The sequence below is a fragment of the Amblyomma maculatum genome, chromosome 1 (genome assembly GCF_055883805.1).
Source record: "Amblyomma maculatum isolate TAMU_Amacu chromosome 1, ASM5588380v1, whole genome shotgun sequence".
Lineage (NCBI taxonomy): Eukaryota > Metazoa > Arthropoda > Arachnida > Ixodida > Ixodidae > Amblyomma > Amblyomma maculatum.
In genome coordinates, this window is record NC_139344.1 from 303685476 (window position 1) to 303704112 (window position 18637).

Consider the following 18637-nt stretch of genomic DNA (forward strand, 5'->3'; position numbering starts at 1 on the left):
CCAGAGGGCTATGGAACGAAAAATGGTAGTTAAGAGATAGAAAGCGTGCAGAGTGGGTCAGAGAAATAACTCAAGTTACCGACATTCTAGTAGAAATTAAGAAGAAGAAATGGACATGGGCAGGACATGTAGTGCGAAGAGAGGATAACCGATGGTCGCTAAGGGTAACAAACTGGATTCCAAGGGAAGGAAAGCGTAGCAGGGGGCGGCAGAAAGTTAGGTGGGCGGATGAGATTAAGAAGTTCGCAGGGGTCAAGTGGATGCAGCTAGCACAGAACCGGGTTAAGTGGAGAAATATGGGAGAGGCCTTCGCCCTGCAGTGGGTATAATCAGGCTGATGATGATGATACATCGCTTTGCTGACGTTGCTTACTCATTGACGTGCCTTCTCCACAAAAACGCCACCGCTGACAGGACACCAGAGTGCGAAGCGTCACTCCTTCAGCTGAAGTTTCTTTCCATATCGGAACCCATTCTTCGTCACCTTGATCGGCTGCATTAACAGATGCTCACACGGATGCTAGTGGAATTGGCCTCGATGGAGTCCTTGTCCAGTGCCACAACGGAACGAGAGCATGTTATTGCATACGGAACTCCTACCCCGACCAAGCCAGAGCGAAATTGCAGTCACCGAACAGGAATGCCTGGCTGTCGTTTTCGCTATGCATTGTTTCCGTTCATATTTGTATGGACGGTCGTTTACTGTCGTAACTGACCATCATTCACTCTATTGGCTGTAGAACCTTCGAGACTCATGTGGTTGCCTCGCACGTTGGCCCTCCGGAAATATGACTTATCCATGGTTTATAAAAGAGGGAGGCATCATGCAGACGCATATTGTCTCTAGAATGCCAGTGGCCATGGCCGAATCTGACAGTGACGATTTCGACAATTATATATTGGCCCTCAAGTTTTCAAAACAGAACAGCAAAGGAGTCTGCAGCCCCTCTTTGCTGCCGCCCAAGGCAGCGGAAGTCATTTTTGTGTGCCCTCCTATGGAAAAAGAGTTACTCCCCTGTTCGATTCCTACTCGTGGTTCCCAAGACACACTGACGCACTGCGTATCATGCACGATGATCCGACTTCTGGGCATCTGGGATCGATTCAAATACTCCACCGTGCTCAAGAAAGATATTACTGCCCAGAACGCGCTTAATTGAACAATATGTTACCAGTTGAAAGCAATGTCAACGCTACAAACATCCCACCACAGCTCCATCTGGCTTGCTGCACCCTGTGAAGACCCTGACAGCTCCATTCGTTCAAGTAGCCATTAACCTCATAGGTCCATTTTCATAGTCCTTGAATGGAAATCGCTGGATTGTAGTCTGCGCGGACTACCTCACACATTTCTGTGAACCTGAAACTATTCCATCTGCTACGGCACATCGAGTGTCGCTTTTCCTGCTGCGCTCAGTCATCTTACGACATAGGCCGCCACGAATTGTCAGCACTGATCGTGGCCGTCAATTCACCAATTCAACTTCCCGACACTCGATGCCATACCATCCCCAGACAAATGGCTTGACTGCGCGCGTTAACAGAATGCTTACCAACATGCTAGCCATGTATGTGGATGCAGGGCATAAGAACTGGGACACCATACTGCCTTTCATTATATATGTGTTTAATACCGCCACGCATGAGATGACTGGGTACAGCTCATTCTTCCTGCTGTATGCCAGACCACCACGCTACTCCCTCGATACCATCCTGGCCTTCTCAAGCTGTGAGGATCCTCACCTGGCTGCGACCCTCTGCCTCGCCGAAGAATCTCGGAGAATCACCCGCTTACGATCTGGTGCTTCACAGCAACGCTCCAAAATATGATATGATGCCAGTCACCGGCGTATACTCTATACAGGATTTAGTCTGGCCACGGCCTGCATCAAATACTCTGCTCACTATGACTACCCATATGTGATAGTCAAACGAATCAGTGGTTCAACTTATCAAATAGCCTGCCTGACCACATCGGGTCATCAGTCTGCCAAAACCGAACTGTGTCATGTTGCCCGTTTGAAGCCGTGTCAGCCTCGCACCACTAATGAACATTCCCAGAGGGCTTCGAATGATTAGGAGGGAATATAACGCTACTGACGATAAAGTATTGGGTGGCAGAAGGGAAGGCAGAGGCGGTGGTGTTTTGGAGCTAGTAGGCCTCACCTTGTCTCATTTCCAGAGCACTGTAAATAAACACCCTTTTGTTATTTCACCGTAACAGTATTTAATTATCTGTCTCTCTAATTTGATTACAGCACTAATTTAGTTCAATAGCAAAAAGAAAAATTTTTTTTTTAATCCCCTACGCTTTCCGTGGCCTCACCGACTGTTGGCTTCTTTCCTTCAAGTATGATACAAATGTTTTTACGGCAGTGTTTTTAGGGCCATTTGGTAAGCAGAACTTTGGAATAATTGGAATTTGTAGTAGAATTTCAAGAATATAGGCCACTGTCTGTGAGATTGGTCGCCATGATTACCTTTAACTGTGCTCATATTTCGCTGTACAGTGGAGGCATGTTCTTCTCAGGCCTCCTGGTGAAGCAGATGTTGGCACTTGCTAGCGAGTCCCCTCAGTATGAAGCCATGGTGCGCAACACCTGTGGAGTGGTATTCTATGCGGTGCCCCACCGCGGGGCTGACCTGGGCGATGCTGCTGCCAGCTTCAGGCTGCTCCTCTTGCCCTCGGTGGAAGTGCAGGAACTTGGGAAAGGTGTGTTCTCCTCCTCATGACAGAGCTTGTGCTTTCATTTCCTCTTCTTTCACAGACTCGCCACACCTCCTGGAAATTCATGAGAGATTTGAAACGCTGGTAAAAACATTCAACATCTCCTGCCTCAGCTTTGGAGAAAGTGTGAAAACTCTTCTGGGGTTTCGGATGAGCAAAGTGTTGGTGCCTGTGGAATCTGCGGGTATGTCTTTGCGTGCAGCCACAGTTTAGAGCTATTGAAATTGTGGCCATTCTGTGTAATAATGTTCCTGCTTCTTTCCTGTATTTCGTCCTTGTGACTTCTTTAATACTCCATGACGCACTGTTTTCTGTGCCCTTGGTGGCACAAAAACTAAACAAATAGGAATCTGCTTGGGTGTTGGCATTGGTCCTCTGGAGGGTTCCCCCTTCGTGACATGTTGCACTAGAGGTCATCCAGGAAGAGTCAAATTTCTATTTGCTCAAACGGACTGTCAGTGCAGTGGGTACATCACCGTCAGTGTTGAGGTGATTTAGGCAGGCGTGCATTGCTCAACCAAATTCCGCCTGGTTTGTGCTTGGTCATACCAATATAGTAGAACTGATCATGAGATTATGGTGTAAATAAAAGCAACTCACAATCAGAGGTAGGCAAATGCCCTCATTTTGGCCTTTCCTCCCTCACTTTTATATCAGTGGCCCTCCCTCACCCTCACTTTTAAAATTTTCCTGGCCCTCCCTCGCCCTCTGTTAAAAAAAATTGCTGGTCCTCACTCACCCTCATGTTCAGCAGTTTTAACACTGTAGTTATTTTTCATTATTTTCGATCTATGGCAACGCTATACTGAGTCGAAGTAGACGCAAACTATTCTCTGTGGCCACTTTCGGCGGTGTCAAGCCGTGTTGTTCATTTATGCTTAGGAATTCGAATTTCTCGAAGCTAACAATGGACTTTAAAAAATGACTGAGGGCTGCGTTGATGCTGTGGCGAATCACTGGCAAGAGCCATCTGATACTTGTTCCGACAGCTGCTGACAATGAGACATGCAGAGCACCAAAAGTGCAACGAGGAATTTTAACAGTGCCCTAAGCAGGTGATGAAAGGCGAAATTGCCGGGAGGAAGCAAAATAGCCACTGCCATAATTAATCCAGGCAAGCCTGCCTACCGGTTCACACTCCATATGTTTGAAAGGGATAGAGCGACGAAATATCCCCACCACATGTGCAGGGAATATATTCGAACTTCTAACCAGCTGCAGACTGAAGGCATGAGGTCTATTCAGACAAGTGAACAATGTAATCTAGTTCCTAGTAACAGCAAAATGCTATCATACAGAAATTTAAATTTCTAGAGGGTCAGAGGATCCTGATCCTCGATCGCTTCGCTTAAAAGAAAGAAAGGGAGAAAGGGGGGGGGGGGGGGGGGGGGACAGCATGAGAGCCTGGGGCCGTGCGCTACAGTTTTAGACATGTACATGCATGGTGTCATTTGGGAGACGCTACTTAAAAAGCAGTTGTTTGGACACGGCGCCTTAAGTACCATCAATGATGTGCTCCGATCACGTCCGACTTCCTCCAGGAACATACAAAAAACCTAAAGTGAAACATGCAACTCTGTTGCGCTTCTGATTTTCACAAATGTCACCTCAGTGGTGCCTAAGATTGTTTTATTTTCATTTGTTACCCTCCCATCTCAGTAGGTAAAAAACATTCCACAGTGGGTCAGGCCCGGTCCGTGCAGACTTCTATCACCGAGTGTGAAGTGATGTTTTGTAGCTTTCCTCGAATCTAAACCCTGCTTTATGTCAGTTAGCCCTTTCGCTGTCGGGCGTTCAGTGTTCTGCAGGTGTTGTTAATTAACATCATCATCATTATCAGCCTGATTATAAATCAGATAAATGAGGATAATATAAGAAAAAACTGCTCGATACTTCTTGACAGACCGAATTCGAGCTTGAATCGTATTTATAATCAAGAGCCATCGCTCCAGTCCGCAGTCGAAGGTTCCGCGCAGTCAGCCATCCGAAAGTAACCGTGCGCATGGAGGGCGCACTTTCGGTGACCCGCACAATGGAGATAAATGGTACGCTGTGAAATCAAGATGACAGAGAGAGGTGGAAATAGGCTAAAAACAACCTCCTTTGCTGCTGCTAGCCGCAAGTAAGGGCGCGGCAAGAGAGAGTGAAAGCAGTTATCGATTTATGTGTCGACCTATTGGAGAGGCAACGGCGCGAGCCCCTGAACGTGACGCGTCGTAGCAGACGCGCCAACAGAATAAAAATAAAAACCTGCAAACCTGCGGCAGATGGCAGGACAACCCTTGAACCCGTAATCGCACGCATGCACCACGAAACGCGCGCCGCATGATAGCTTAGCGCGATAGAGTAGCGCGTGCGGAGCGACCGTGGCCCCCAGCAAAGAAGGTGACGGGGGTGGGCGCAGTCGCTCCATACTCTTCAGTACATACGTACATACCAATACTATACCAACACAGCGCGGGGCGAAAATACTAACTTGTAGAAAGATATTATAGATGGCACAGCTTGTCTAAGTGCGTCAGCTTCGCGCTCAGGCGCAAAGTTTTGAACGCACGATAGAGAACGTACCGGTATGTCAGTGACACTGTGGCGGGGAAGCGCGAAAATGTACCAGTACGTTCGTGACAGCGAAACGGTTAAAGATTCCAGTTCCGCGGTTGCACTATTTATGCAGCATTCGATCAGCATCGCTTTTTCGTTTTATATCGTGACATACCAAGCACAGGAAACCATGCTTTCGATAAGCAGCCGTTGAAAGCAGACATACACGTGGTTCACCTCTACAGCGGAGCTGATCTTGGCAAAGTAAGAACACTGACACGCTGGCGTGTGTGGGAAAGCGTTCTATCAAAGACTCCTTAAGTCATCTGATAAGGCGACCGAGGTTTCAATTCTTAACACAAGAGGCGAATTTCATCTTAAAGCAGTATGCTTTCTATTGCCGAGCTTGAATGTGAAACAGGACCATGGCAGCTACTACAACAATGGACGGCCAGTTGCCCACCCTCTGTCAGTGCACCTACTGCTGCGTGGTGCTCCTGAAGTGTGACAGCAACATCCAATTTGTCCTATGTAGCTTTTGACACAGGACAGCGGTATCGGCACTCTCCCACGAGATGAACCTGCCCACATGCTGCATTTCTGCTTGTGCTTTCCCTGCACCATATTGCACACGCCAGCCAGTTTTTTGGGTGCAGTAAAGACTACTAGGACGTCACCTTTCTGAGCCACGTCATTTAAGCAGTGAGGGATTTCATGGTAAGGTGGAATGGCAACGGGTCTTGTGCCTTGCGCTTCTTCACTGCGGCGGTGCTCCTCTACTCTCTTCTTTGGCAAGGGCCTCCTCCACCTCATCATTGGCGAGGATCTCTAAAACAGAGGTGGCCACCTCGCTGGAAAATCTTGCACTGATCAGTGTTTGCAGCCAGACACTCATGCTGTGTGTCATTTCATGTAGGCAAGATTTGTCAAGAGCGGCATGCAGGTAGCTTTTAGCAATACCCTTCTTAAGCTTGGAACGAGCTGACTGGGGTTTAAAATACATCCACCCATTTGGATTTTGCGGGCAGCAATAGATATGCATTACGATGCATGACACTTATTCCGACTACAGAACAGATACTGTAAATCGAATAAAAAAAAATATTAAAAGAACCTTACTCCAGTACAGGACAGGTTAACACTAAATGCGAACACACTAGAGTTTGGACATTGGAAATGAAACAACTCTTTCGCAACATTGTGCTCAATGCTCATGCACTATTACTTCCCCAAAAATTTTAAAAATTGTCTTAAGAAGATAGAAAAAATAAAACTAATGCTACAGAAATTGCAGAAAAAAGAGAATTTGTTGTATATACGTGCCGTACATATTTAATGCACGATATGACGATTTTGTTAATTCACAAAGAAGCAAAAAATGGTAAATTAAAAAATTTTGCTCGTTTCTGCAAACAATTTCATTAGATGTTCAACTGCGGTTTATGTGTTTGGAGCTTTATCCGCACAAATTCACTGCTGTTGATTTTGTTGTGAATTGATTTACACTGCTTATGAAAGCTCTACGTAAAACCCTGCTGCCCAGACAGTCAAGAAACACCTTCTCATGCGTTGACTACTCATGCAAGCTACTCCGGACGGGAGAAAAAAAAAAAAAAAAGCGCGTGGCAGGGTCGCAGCAGATATCACTCCACCTTGGTCTTTTGTGTTTAAAGAGACGCAGTGACGTTCATCAGGCCGCTAATTCCAGCCAACCTCTAGGTTCTTTGCACCGTGCCGACGTCAGTTCAAAAATAATTACAAAAATCAGCTTGTGGAAACAAAAGTTATTCGGTTTATAAAATTCTAAATACAAAAAAAAAGAACAGCGCTCTGAGCTGGTGTGAGAGGGAGCCCCTCTCCCATTTCGCTCGCCCAGCGCCCGACTTAGCGGAACCTATGAGAAATGCAGCTTTCTGCTGACATATCAGAAGCTATCGACCATGGTTGCCTGTCCAACTCAACCCGTAGTCACGCTTTTTGGCAGCGTTGTTACCATGGTAGCAGCAACCACATGTGTTGCATGACTGCTGAGGTGTCGGGTTTTGCATTCCAGCCCTTGTTTACACGGACGATTTCGCCGTTATGGCGGAACTCGCAGGAACGCCGGCGTCCATCACTGGTGCTGCCACAGATCACTCGAGCTCTACTTGTGCGGAAGTTCAAGAACGAATGCAAAGGTGGAGACAGAGGAGTGGCGTAAAGAAGCTAAGGTGAAGCCTACCATGTATATGTACAGGGTCAGCAAGGAGGTCATCTGCCGGGAACGACTATATGATAACTCCCTGGGCAGTGAGCTGCTGGCGGAAGCCCACTGTGGAGTGCTGCGGACTTGGCTGTGGCGAGTGCACTTCACGAGTGATCTCGACACAACTTGCGCCATCTGTGGACCAGCGGCAGAAACGATCAGCCACGTGATTTTGGGCTGTCCAGCGATTTTGCCGACCTCCGAGATCCAAACGTTTTCAGCTGCCTTGGAATTTGAGGAGCTTGCGGGGAGTGGAGCTATCTTTACAAGCACTTCAAGAACACACGCAGAACTAAAACACCTTTTATTTGTTTTCTAAGCACAGTAACTTGAAGAACACTCGATTGTAAAATCTAATGTACGTGCTCAACCAATCAGCGAAGCAGCGCCCAAGCGAGAAGAAAACGTCATATCCGTTAACGAACTTTGGCTTGTGTCGGTCACATCGGTGCCAAAACACTGATTATTGAAAACGCGTTAAAAGATTAAGCACTACGATTTCGCATTGGGCTTTGCATCGGGAAGGTGTAAAGAACCTAGAGGCGGGCTGGAATGAGCGGTCTGGCGAACATCACGGCACCCCTTTAACATCGCTCTTGGTAACTCCCTGCAGCTCCCTAAGGGGTTGTTTCTAGACTTTTCTTCACCATGAGCGCCAGGGCAATTCTGTGGCTTTCGTTCCTGCTTCTTCACCATTTCGTGTTTTTCCTTTCTCTTTTAAGCCTAGCTGTAGTGCCTGTGCCTCGTTCCATTACATCTGTTTTCTATACAACACAGGCCCAGTGGAGGAGAGTGTGTGGTCTGCCTTTTGCTTTGCCGCATACTTTTTGTTTCTGCATAAACTACGCTTTTCGTGGAACATTTTCCCTTGCCCTCAAACTGTATCTCCCTCACCGCTTCTGCCCTCACGAATTTTTCAGCGCTGATCCTCCCTCACCAAGCCAAGTCCTCATGAGGGCCCATATCCGGTCACGATCACGTATCCAAGAGGGCTCTTGTTATTGGCGCGAGGGCATGCTGTGGCGACACCTCTGGACTGCCCCACGTGATGCAATAAGTGGGATAATGCGCGTTGAACTGCTGCTGTGCGATCGTTTCCTATGTAGTTTAGTTGCGCCGCTAATGCTGCATTCACATATTTATTATTTACACTTCGGTTTGGGCCTGTTTCTGTTTAAGCTTAATTTGAGACATTAGGACCATTCATTCAGCAAAACAGCACTTCATCGAGTCAGCTAGCTGCCAAAGTGTGGGCCCGGCTGATAAGCTTACTTAGACGCAGACTGGCCAGCGATTATGGGAGAAACTGAAGCTTCCACACAACCGGCAAGCTGCCAGTGAATCTCATAAGAATTATTTGCTTGAGGAAGCAGAGCTGCCAGGCGCCTGACGGTGGTTGACCACCTTCAAATAGCGCCGGCGAAAGCAATGCTGTTCACCTGCTCCTTTGAACATATTAGAACAGACAAGTTAGGGTGTGGGGAAGACGTGGTTTAATTTTTATAGCAAGTGTGAAAAAGTGCTTCCTACACAGCGAATTTTTGCGCACTGACTATCGTCATTGGCAATCCTGGTTCGGGCGCTCATATTTGTTTTCCCCGCGCAGAGTAGCTTTGCTGACATATCACAACATGTAATGCTTTATTCCCCATTTATTCACGTACTCTGACATTTGAAATTACATCAGCACTGCAGACGCTGCCTGAGACGACTCATCATGCATTCCGCTGCCCGTGGCTGCAGAACCTTTAGTTCACTTCAGTGAAACTTCCGTGTCAACGCCTTCATTCACAAGTAAAATGAGACCTTCTGTCTTTTGCTCGATTCTTCCTTGTTCTGGGAGCGTACTGCTCCGTGAAGGCGGCATCTTTTCCATCTTGCCAGCAATATATCTTCGTTAGCTTCACAAGTGATAAGCGTTAATGAAAATGCGCGTGCCGTTACTTCTGCCGTTACTCACCGAACTGTTTAGCGCGAACTCACTGAAATGTCTGCTGCACACGAGAATGACCACTCGCTTCTTTGCCTATTCAAATCTTGAATAAAGAAGATTCCCCAAGATTATTTTTCGGGTAGAAATGGCAGCTTGCGCCGGATACAGAGCAATAATGGACCGTGGCAATGGCTTAAATAAATTAGCAACCTCAGCAACGATGCAAGGTCAGAAGCGCAAAGCTGGCACTCGTTATCAAGCAAAACTGCAGAAAAAAAACCGCTACTATTACGTTTAAAACTAACAAATTCAATCGAGCGCCTGCTCCAGCAGCAGTAAGAGGAGTGATCCCACTTGCTCCCCTAGGTTGACGCTAGCGTCGTCTGCTCCAGTGGTGCCGCTCGCACACAATATTTGCCTTCTTTCTATTTGCCTTCTTTCAAATGTGCCCTGCAGCAAAAACCGCCTTTTGCATTATGTGTCACTGTTTGGAACTGAAACTCAGATGCACACTACTCTACACTAAAGATGTTCAAATGCTGTTAAGATTTATTACTAGCTTTTATTGGGGGGCCAATGGTCATGCTCATGGTTTCCAGCCTGCATAAAAACTGCTGTCCTAATGAAGCACATGTGAACAAGTTGGGGTCTTGAAATATCGGAAACGACTCCTTTCTGTAATGAGCAAGCACCAGCAGAGGGTAAACTGTTGAATTGCGTCCGCTGGAGGAGACATTGGCAGGACAAATAGACATGAAACAGCAGAATTGGCCAGACCCAAAGCAAGTTGGTCGAGAACATAGAAAAATTTAGTTCAGGGAAGCTCCCCAGAATGGCTCGTAAACACTTTAGATGCACACGCTTTTGCCAAGAAACTGGGGAAGACTATTTGTAAAGGACATGAGCTTGTGTGCTTTAGCTGAGTAGAAAATGTTGCCTTGAAAACTGTGATATCAGTTTAGTGCAGCAGTCTATGTGGGTGAATGCAAGCCTCTTTGCAGTGCCCTAGGGTAACACAATATTAGGACTGTCAAGTATATGAAGCGCTTCAATCTCATGATTGTGGCAAAATACACACCTCTGATACCCTGTATTGCTTGTTATGACTGGTGTTATAAGAGAGGTGCACAAAATGTTACAAACCCAAAAAGCCTGTAGAAAATGTTAGCCGACATTGGTACCGGTACCATGCTTTTCTGCATGGATTACAAACTAGCTTGCCATTTGATTGATTTAACCGAATACTTTTTTGATTTAACCAAATACTTTCTTCAGACCCTGGGTTTGGAGATTTCTTTGTGGTGGACACCAGTCACTTGGAGATCTGCAAGCCACACCGGTGGTCGTCCTTCAGCTACCAGCTGCTGCTGGATTTCTTGGATCATGCCTTCTCCTCCATCAATCAGGATGCTTACTGGGCACACCAGTCGCGACTCCGCCAGCTGGAGCTGTACTTTGAGATGGGGGTGTTTCAGTGGTAGCAAATAAATTGGATCTTGTCTATTAATCATGAGTATGATTCAATTGGGTGACAATAGCACTGTATGCAACTACGGTCTAAAGAGGTGCAGAGCCAAAATGACACCCGAATTAGGGAGTAATAATGCCTTTTTCCACAATGCAGTGACATATATTTCCACAAGATATGCATTAAGGAGAAACGCTGGTTTTTCCTGACCAATTTCATGAGTCTTTCATTTGTTGACCTCTCCTGGCCAGCAGTCCACTTGAAGAACGGCCTGCAACAAAGAAAACACTAAGCAGAAATTCACTGCCATTTTAACCAAGTTAAAACATCAAGGAAACATCTTGCATTCCTTAGTGTGGCCAAACTTGTATGGTGGTGTAACTGAGACAGCATTACTGCCCCATTGTCCGCGAGAGTTAATTGGGTTGTGCAGTAATGGCTTTCACGTTGACTGAACGCGCAACTCGGCCACAAAGCTCAGTGGTGTCCAGGAGGAGGAGGAGGAAAAACATTATATAAACTTCCTTTTCTTCCTGAGTGGAGCCCTCAGTCCAGGGCTCCATGTGCCGCCTCAATCCTGCAGGCCCGCCAGAACAGCTGTCGCTGGTCTTGCGGGTTGTTGCGAATAAAACGGTCTCAGAAAGAATAAATACAAATCAGTCCATAAGCCCATGGGCCACGGCAATCCTCTCGGCCCGCTCGATTAGCCGGCGTTGTTCGGTCAGCTCCGTGCGGGACAAGGCATCTTCCCAAGATGAGAGGGTGGGGTGAGGTACAGGTGGAATGCCGCCGGGTGGCTTTGGGCAGGCCCAAACAGAATAATATAGTGTAGGTCGGTGTTGTTGGCTGGTGGGGCATTTATCTGGGTAGCGGGTGGGGAAGAACAAATGTTTGTGGTACAAATTTGTATATGTGTGAGTCTGCAGTTGTCGCCATGCCACAGCTTCGGCCTTGGTGAGTGTTGGGTGTGGCGGTGGCAGAGTTCTTCTTTGTGTACGGTAATATAGTGTAATGTGGGTGTAAGACTGTAGAACTGTGCTGGCGTCCTCTGTGTCTACTTCCCCCTCCGCTTCTGTCGACAGCGCCCGGAAGGTTGCTGCTCGGGCGAGCGCGTGCGCACTCTCATTGCAAGGAAGGGAGGAGTGACCAGGAGTCCAAACAATTTTAACAATGGGAAAGGTATCATAGTTTATAGGTGAGAGCACGCGTGAAGCCTCGAAAGATATTGTATTCTTCGCGAAGGCGCGACATGCAGCTTGTGAATCTGTGATTATTGTGTATGTCGGACTGGTGGGATGTTTGTAACATGTGTCCATGTGGTGTATGAAGGCGAGTGTTACCGCTATGGCAGTCTCCTCAGCCGTCGTGCTCGAGTTCCTACCACGAACGGAGCCCGTAATCTTAATTGAGCCACTGGCGTCCGTAACAGCTAGTGCCATAGCGTCTGTGCCCGATGGATATCTCGCCGCGTCGACATATAAAACAGTTTGGACACCTCTGTACTGGCGCAGGAGTGCCTTGACTCTAGCGGTCCTACGACGAGTGTGGAGTGCGGGGTCCATATTCTTTGGGACTGGCGCGACCCTGATCTTAGCTGCCAGTTTGGGCGAGATGGCATGGTACCTCTGTTGCAGCGGTGTTGTCGGCTCCGGGTAGCCTAGTCTACGGAGAACAGTCCAGCCCACTCTAGTGTCTCGAAGGTGCGTGAGTTGGCCATTCCTTTGGGCTTCTATCAGCTCTTCTGCGGTGTTGTGGAGGCCAAGCTGAAGCAGGCGATGCGTCGAGGTGTACGGGGGAAGTCCGAGGGCTGTCTTTACTGCCGATCGTAGAAAGATGTTCAGATGATTGAGTTCAGTTCGATTGAACTTGTGATAAGGGGCGTGAAACGTCATACGGCTGATTAATAGCGCCTGCACGATTCACATGGTATCCCTTTCCTTGAGCCCCCCACGTCTGTTGGAAATACGGCGGATCAAGTGCGCCACCTGCGCAAATTGCTTCTTCAGCAGCTGTATAGTGTTGGTCGCTCTGCCGTTGCTCTGCAGATACAGGCCCAGTACCCTTAGTCGATCCACTCTAGGGATGGGAATTCCTTCGAGATGCAAGTCGGTTTCCCGGTCGACTACTTGGGTCCTTGCTCGTGCACGAATCACAAGCAGTTCTGATTTCTCAGGTGCGCATGTAAGCCCGCGCTCAGTTGCGTACTGCTGTGTCATCTCAATTGCTTCTTGAAGGCTGTCTTGGATGTGGCCGTCAGAGCCTTTGGTGATCCATAACGTGATGTCGTCAGCATAGAGCGCATGATGCAGATCAGGAATTCTTGACAGCAGCGGAGGAAGTCCTGCCATCGCCACGTCGAACAATGTGGGCGACAACACCGAACCCTGTGGGGTGCCTCGACCAGTGAGACGTATCGGTTCAGAGTGTATGTCTCCGATGCCCAGGGTAGCAGTTCGATCCATGAGGAAAGCCCTAACGTAATCATAAGTTCGTTGACCAAGATGGCATCGTGCGACAGGTTGTCAAAGGCCCCCTTCAGGTCTAAGGCCAGGACAGCACGGGCCTGGGTCCTGCCGGGATGATCTATCACTTCCTCTTTAAGCTGAAGGTGAACATCCTGAGTAGAGAGATGCGGCCGGAACCCGAACATGGTGTCAGGGAAGAAGATGTTGGTTTCCAAGTGTGGGTGCAGCCGCCGGAGCACTACATGCTCCATCAGTTTCCCAACACACGACGTCAAGGATATGGATCGAAGATTCTGGAGGGCGAGCTGCTTGCCTGGTTTCGGAATTAAATTTATGTCAGCATGACGTCATTCTTGTGGGAGTGTACCGGTATTCCATACGTCATTATAATAACTGGTCAAGGCACTTATTGATTCGTCGTCAAGGTTCTGGAGCACATTATATGTAATACCGTCCGCCCCAGGGGCAGTGCTCCTTCTCAGGCTCGCGAGTACTGCTCGAACCTCTGATTCCGTGATGTCCTCGTCCAGGGGTGAATACTCATTTTGATGGGGGTAGTCTCTATATTGCGGTCTGGGACCCGTCGGTATATAGCGTGCCTCCAGGGCATGCAGCAGTGCAGTGCTATCTTTCGCTTCCTTATGGAGGAGTTTGGCAACCGCTTTAGAGGTTTCCTCTCTGGTCTTGGATGGGTCGAGAAGGCCTCGGAGGTGTGACCACGTTTTGGCCGTTCCGAGTGTTCCCTGCAGCCTTGTGCAGAGCCTGTGCCAGTTGGAACTCGTGAGCTCTTCCGCATAGCGCTCTGCCGCAATTTTAAGTTCCACTATACGTTTCCATAGCTTGCGATTGTGTCGCTGCTTCTGCCATCTTCGGACAAGTCCTCTTCGAGCTTCCCACAAATGGAGGAGGTGCGGGTCGATCTCAGGTGCCTTTTCTGTGGCCTTCACTACGGAGGTGGCATTCTTCAAATCCATCTGAAGCTGTCTCACCCATTCAGCCAAAGAGAGTCGCTCTCCTTCTTTCAAAGCAAGTCTGTTTTCGGAAGGCGTCCCAGTCCGTGAGGCGCAGCTGACCAGACACGCGGCCCACTCGCACTTGCATCACCGTCTCAAGGATAAAATGGTCACTGCCCAGAGACTCTTCTAGGTTGATCCACGTGCACGGATGTTGCGTGCGAACTAGTGTCAGGTCCGGGCTAGTGTCCCGGTTCATGCTGTTGCCCATACGGGTGGGATGGTCGGTTTCAGTCAAAAGAATCAGTTGGGTGCGGGCAATAGCTAGGGCCAACTTACGGCCCTTGGGAGTTTCGGTTTTGTAGCCCCACGAAGGATGGGACGCGTTGAAATCACCCATAATTAGTAAAGAGTTCTCACGTGGCTTCACAATCTTGAGGGCGTCATGAAAGAGCTCTTCAAATACGTCCCCCTTGCCCGTTTTGGAAGGACTGTAAACATTCAACACAAATACACTGCCATGGCCTCTTTCTCTAGGCAGGAGCTCGAGCAAAACGTGTGAAATGTGTGAGTGTTGTGTCATTGAGCAATCAATCGCGGTCATATCATTGTTAACCAAAATGGCTACGCGTGGTGTTTCGTAGGGATCCAATATTTGTTGCGTGAATGTTGAATATCCTGCGAGTCTTGGTGTGCAGTTCGTTTCTTGGAGGGCGATGATGTCTGGTTTGCGTCCGCGAGACTCTATGAATTGCTGCAGTTTTCTGATGAAAGCCTCTGGAATTCCACTGCCATGCACCCATGGTAGAAGCCGGCGGTGCACTTTTTGACTGTCGTTTGTGCTTAAGGTGTCCCGCCATAATTAGTTGAACACGGGCTACCTTATCCTTTAAAACTGAGCACGTTCCGTGGCCAGCCCGGCTTCACGGCATGCGGCGCAACAAACAGCGGAGTCCCGCACACTGCAAGATGTGATGCGGTGAGGTCCAGCACAGCGTGTGCAGACAGCTTTTGAGAGGTCGTCCGCATGCAGGCAGCGGCTCAGCCCATGCCCATACTCTGAGCACTGCGTGCAAAGGGGAACGTGCAAATCCTCAAAGACTGCGATTGACGTCCAGCCTACAATGACACTTCTGGCTGCCATCAGGCGGCGAAACGCAGCCGGGTCCACTTCAGTAATATTTGCATAAGTTCCGCCTCTTTCTTTATACGAAACACTCACCTTACAAGTGGCAGGGTCCAGCTGCAGCGATGGGTTCTGGCGGTTTAGGGCAGCAATCAGGTCGTCCGTGCTAACGCCCGCAACCACTCCGGCAAGTTTCACATGAGGATTTTACTGCTGCGGCACTCGAACAGCTATCGAAGTGCGGGTCACCTCAGTACGGTTGATCGCCTCCTTAATGCGTTCGAGGTCTGAGCAATCTTTGGAAACGACTGTGACCGCGGTGTCACAGTCGAGTGCGTCGCAAAGTGACTGCTCTGATGCCTTCAGTCTCAGGATCGATGTTAGCCTTGAGCACGGTGTCCACATCATGGCCTGCAGAGTCGGAGGGCTGGATGGGTGACAAAAACATGACGTGATCTGGACTGGGGATCACAGAGGACAAGGTGCCAAAAGAGTCAATAGGACCAGCAGACGGAGTTACAGGGACGCAGCTGGCGGCATCCGAAGTATCCTGAGTAGGCTGCTCGCGCACCACGGACGCAAAGGATCGAGGAGCCGCTGTTCTACTTCGGAGGGCCCGCAAATCTTCCACAGCCTCCGTGAGCCGCACTCGTTGCTCCGCAACCAATGATTTGAGGGCCTCAACTTCGCGGTCTCTTTCGCGTAAAGTGGCGAAAAGGACATCTGAAAATAACGGCTTGAGGGGCTAGTTGGTGCTGCATCGTATTCAGAAATATGGCGCAACAAACACAAGAGAGGACATCTGAACGTCCACGCTTGCCAACTGCAACAGCGAAGAACCTTGATGATTCTCAGTATAGCTCGCTGACGGCCGTGATAAGCTCTGCACGAACAGTGGCCTATACTTTGTGCAGTGGGTTCAGGATCGTTGCTATTATACCCTCGTGGAGGGCCATGGCCTTCGCAGAACTGCCGAGTTGAATACGGTCTGGGAGAACAGACGCCGAGTCCGGAGAAGACTGATGTGTGTTACCAGCAAGTGCATCATCCGATAGAGCCTGCAGCTCAGAGTTCAGGGAAGAATGAGCGTCGTGATGATGCGCCTGCAGTTGTCCAGGTGGTAGAGGTCCGTCCCAAGAGCCAGAGCTCCCCGCCAGGTCTAGGCCACCAGAGGCGTCTGCAGGGCTTGGTGACCGGCCGTGGATTTCGTTCGAGGCGGCCATGCTAGGCCTCGCTGGTAAGAGGCCCTGTGGCCTGCGGCCACCGGCTGCCCTTCAACGAAGCTAGGGCCGTGCCAAGGTGAGCCCTAAAGGTCCTTGTTCAGCGACAAAAGCCGCCCAAGGCGAATAATAAGTTAAACACAATAATAAGCTTGAAGTGTTCGAGCTGGCCTTTGTGAAGCTGTACCACACTTGGGAGGAGGGGCGTTCGCCACAAATGTTTTTTGTATTTTTCTACATTTTTACCGTGTTTTTTACGCCCCCCACCCTCCCACCCCATTAGTTTTTTGCTCGGCCTTTTCCAACTGCGCGCGCTTCTCCTGTCGTCTTCCGTTTCGCGTGTTTCCAGCCTAGACATAAACGCCCAGCGGGCGGCCAGGGCTCGTCCCTGTCTCGCCGTCTTGTGTCGTGTGGCTCTCGCATTGTTTGTGCTTCGCTACGTCGCTCGAGCTGGCTGAAACTGCTACCATTTCGCTGCGCAGGCCGCCTTTTCCAAGCGCGCGCCCTGCCCAGGCGGTCGCGCCGGCCGCGTGTCTCCCTATCAAACTGTTCCGGCGCTCATTCGTGGTGCTGCCTGTTCGCCGCTAGTGCTGCCCCCTGGGTTTCTGCACGGTGCCTATACGCAGTGCCTGGTGTCATCGACGGTACCGGAACCATGGAAGAATGCAAACATTATCCTCATTCATAAGAAAGGGGAAGGACCTTAAAAATTACAGACCAATCAGCTTTCTGTCTGTTACGTATAAGGTGTTTACTAAGGTAATCGCTAATAGAATCAGGGCAACCTTAGACTGCAATCAAGCAGAGGATCAAGCAGGGTTTCGGAAACGGTACTCTACTATCGATCATATCCATACCATCAATCAGGTGATAGAGAAATGCTCGGAATATAACCAGCCCTTGTACATAGCATTCATTGATTACGAAAAAGCATTTGACTCAGTTGAAACCTCGGCGGTGATGCAGGCATTGCGAAATCAGGGGGTAGACGAGCCGTACGTGAAAGTGCTGGAAGATATAGTGGCTGCACAGCAACCATAGTTCTGCATAAAGTAACAAAATTCCGATAAAGAAAGGTGTTAGGCAAGGAGACACAATCTCCCCAGTACTGTTCACAGCTTGCTTAGAGGAAGTATTCAGAGACTTGGAATGGGAGCAGTTATGGATAAGGGTAGATGGAGAATACCTCAGTAATCTGAGATTTGTTGATGACATTGCCTTGCTAAGCAACTCTGGGATGAACTGCAAATAATGATGACCTAGACAGGAAAAGTAGAAAGGTAAGCTTCAAAATCAATATGCAGAAGACTGCCAAGTGCAGCTGCTGACTATAGCTGTTAACAATGTTGAGTCATACGCTTAAACGTAGAGCTTATGTGTATCCCCGACATATATCGCACCAAGTAGTGACACACAAGCGATCTTTATCTGAAGAATGGTGGCAGCTCAGATGGAAAAATGTTCATGTCAAGCCGCACAACAAAAAAACACTGAAATTGTGTGATTCAGCAACTTCAGCTACAGAATTTTTTTATCGCTCTGGCAGCAAAGAAGCCAGAAGAGTCAGAAGAAGCTCTGATTTCAGCTTTTAGCGATTCAGGTACTACAATTACAGTGGCCAAAGGTGCACACAGTTTCCGTACCCACTTGCTTTTGAGTATGTACACATGATCGCTGCATGTTCTCAGTTTTATCTCTGTTTAGGAGGGTGTCCACAATTGTTAGCAACAATCTGCGGATACTGGCACACAAGCGTGTAGTTTTCACGTAGATAGGAACCTAGTGTATACTTGAGTGAAGGCTCTCCAGCTTATGGTACAAACTATTCGTAAAAATAAAAATAAATATGATTGTACAGGGATTTTGGGGAAACCCAACAGGTTGCTTGTTTTGATGGATGTTTGGAAGGAATGACTAAGTGAAATGCTCAAGTTCATAGGCCTCTTGTTCGTCCAACA

At 48.6% G+C, this 18637-nt stretch overlaps 1 protein-coding gene across 5 annotated transcripts in view; it reads left to right on the top strand.

The window, feature by feature from the left end:
- The window catches only part of LOC146206959 (protein SERAC1-like), a 76809-nt gene extending 65855 nt beyond the window's left edge, over positions 1–10954 (top strand). For 2 of the 5 annotated variants that reach the window (XM_084585768.1, XM_084586152.1), the window contains exons 10-12: positions 2531–2713; positions 2769–2912; positions 10723–10954. In XM_084585768.1, coding sequence (XP_084441894.1) covers positions 2531–2713; positions 2769–2912; positions 10723–10928 — 533 coding nt within the window. In that variant the 3' untranslated portion in view covers positions 10929–10954. The remainder of the gene's footprint in view (positions 1–2530; positions 2714–2768; positions 2913–10722) is intronic. The other 3 variants (XM_084586521.1, XM_084586786.1, XM_084586926.1) reach the window with 3 other exon arrangements.
- Positions 10955–18637: the final 7683 nt, after the last annotated feature.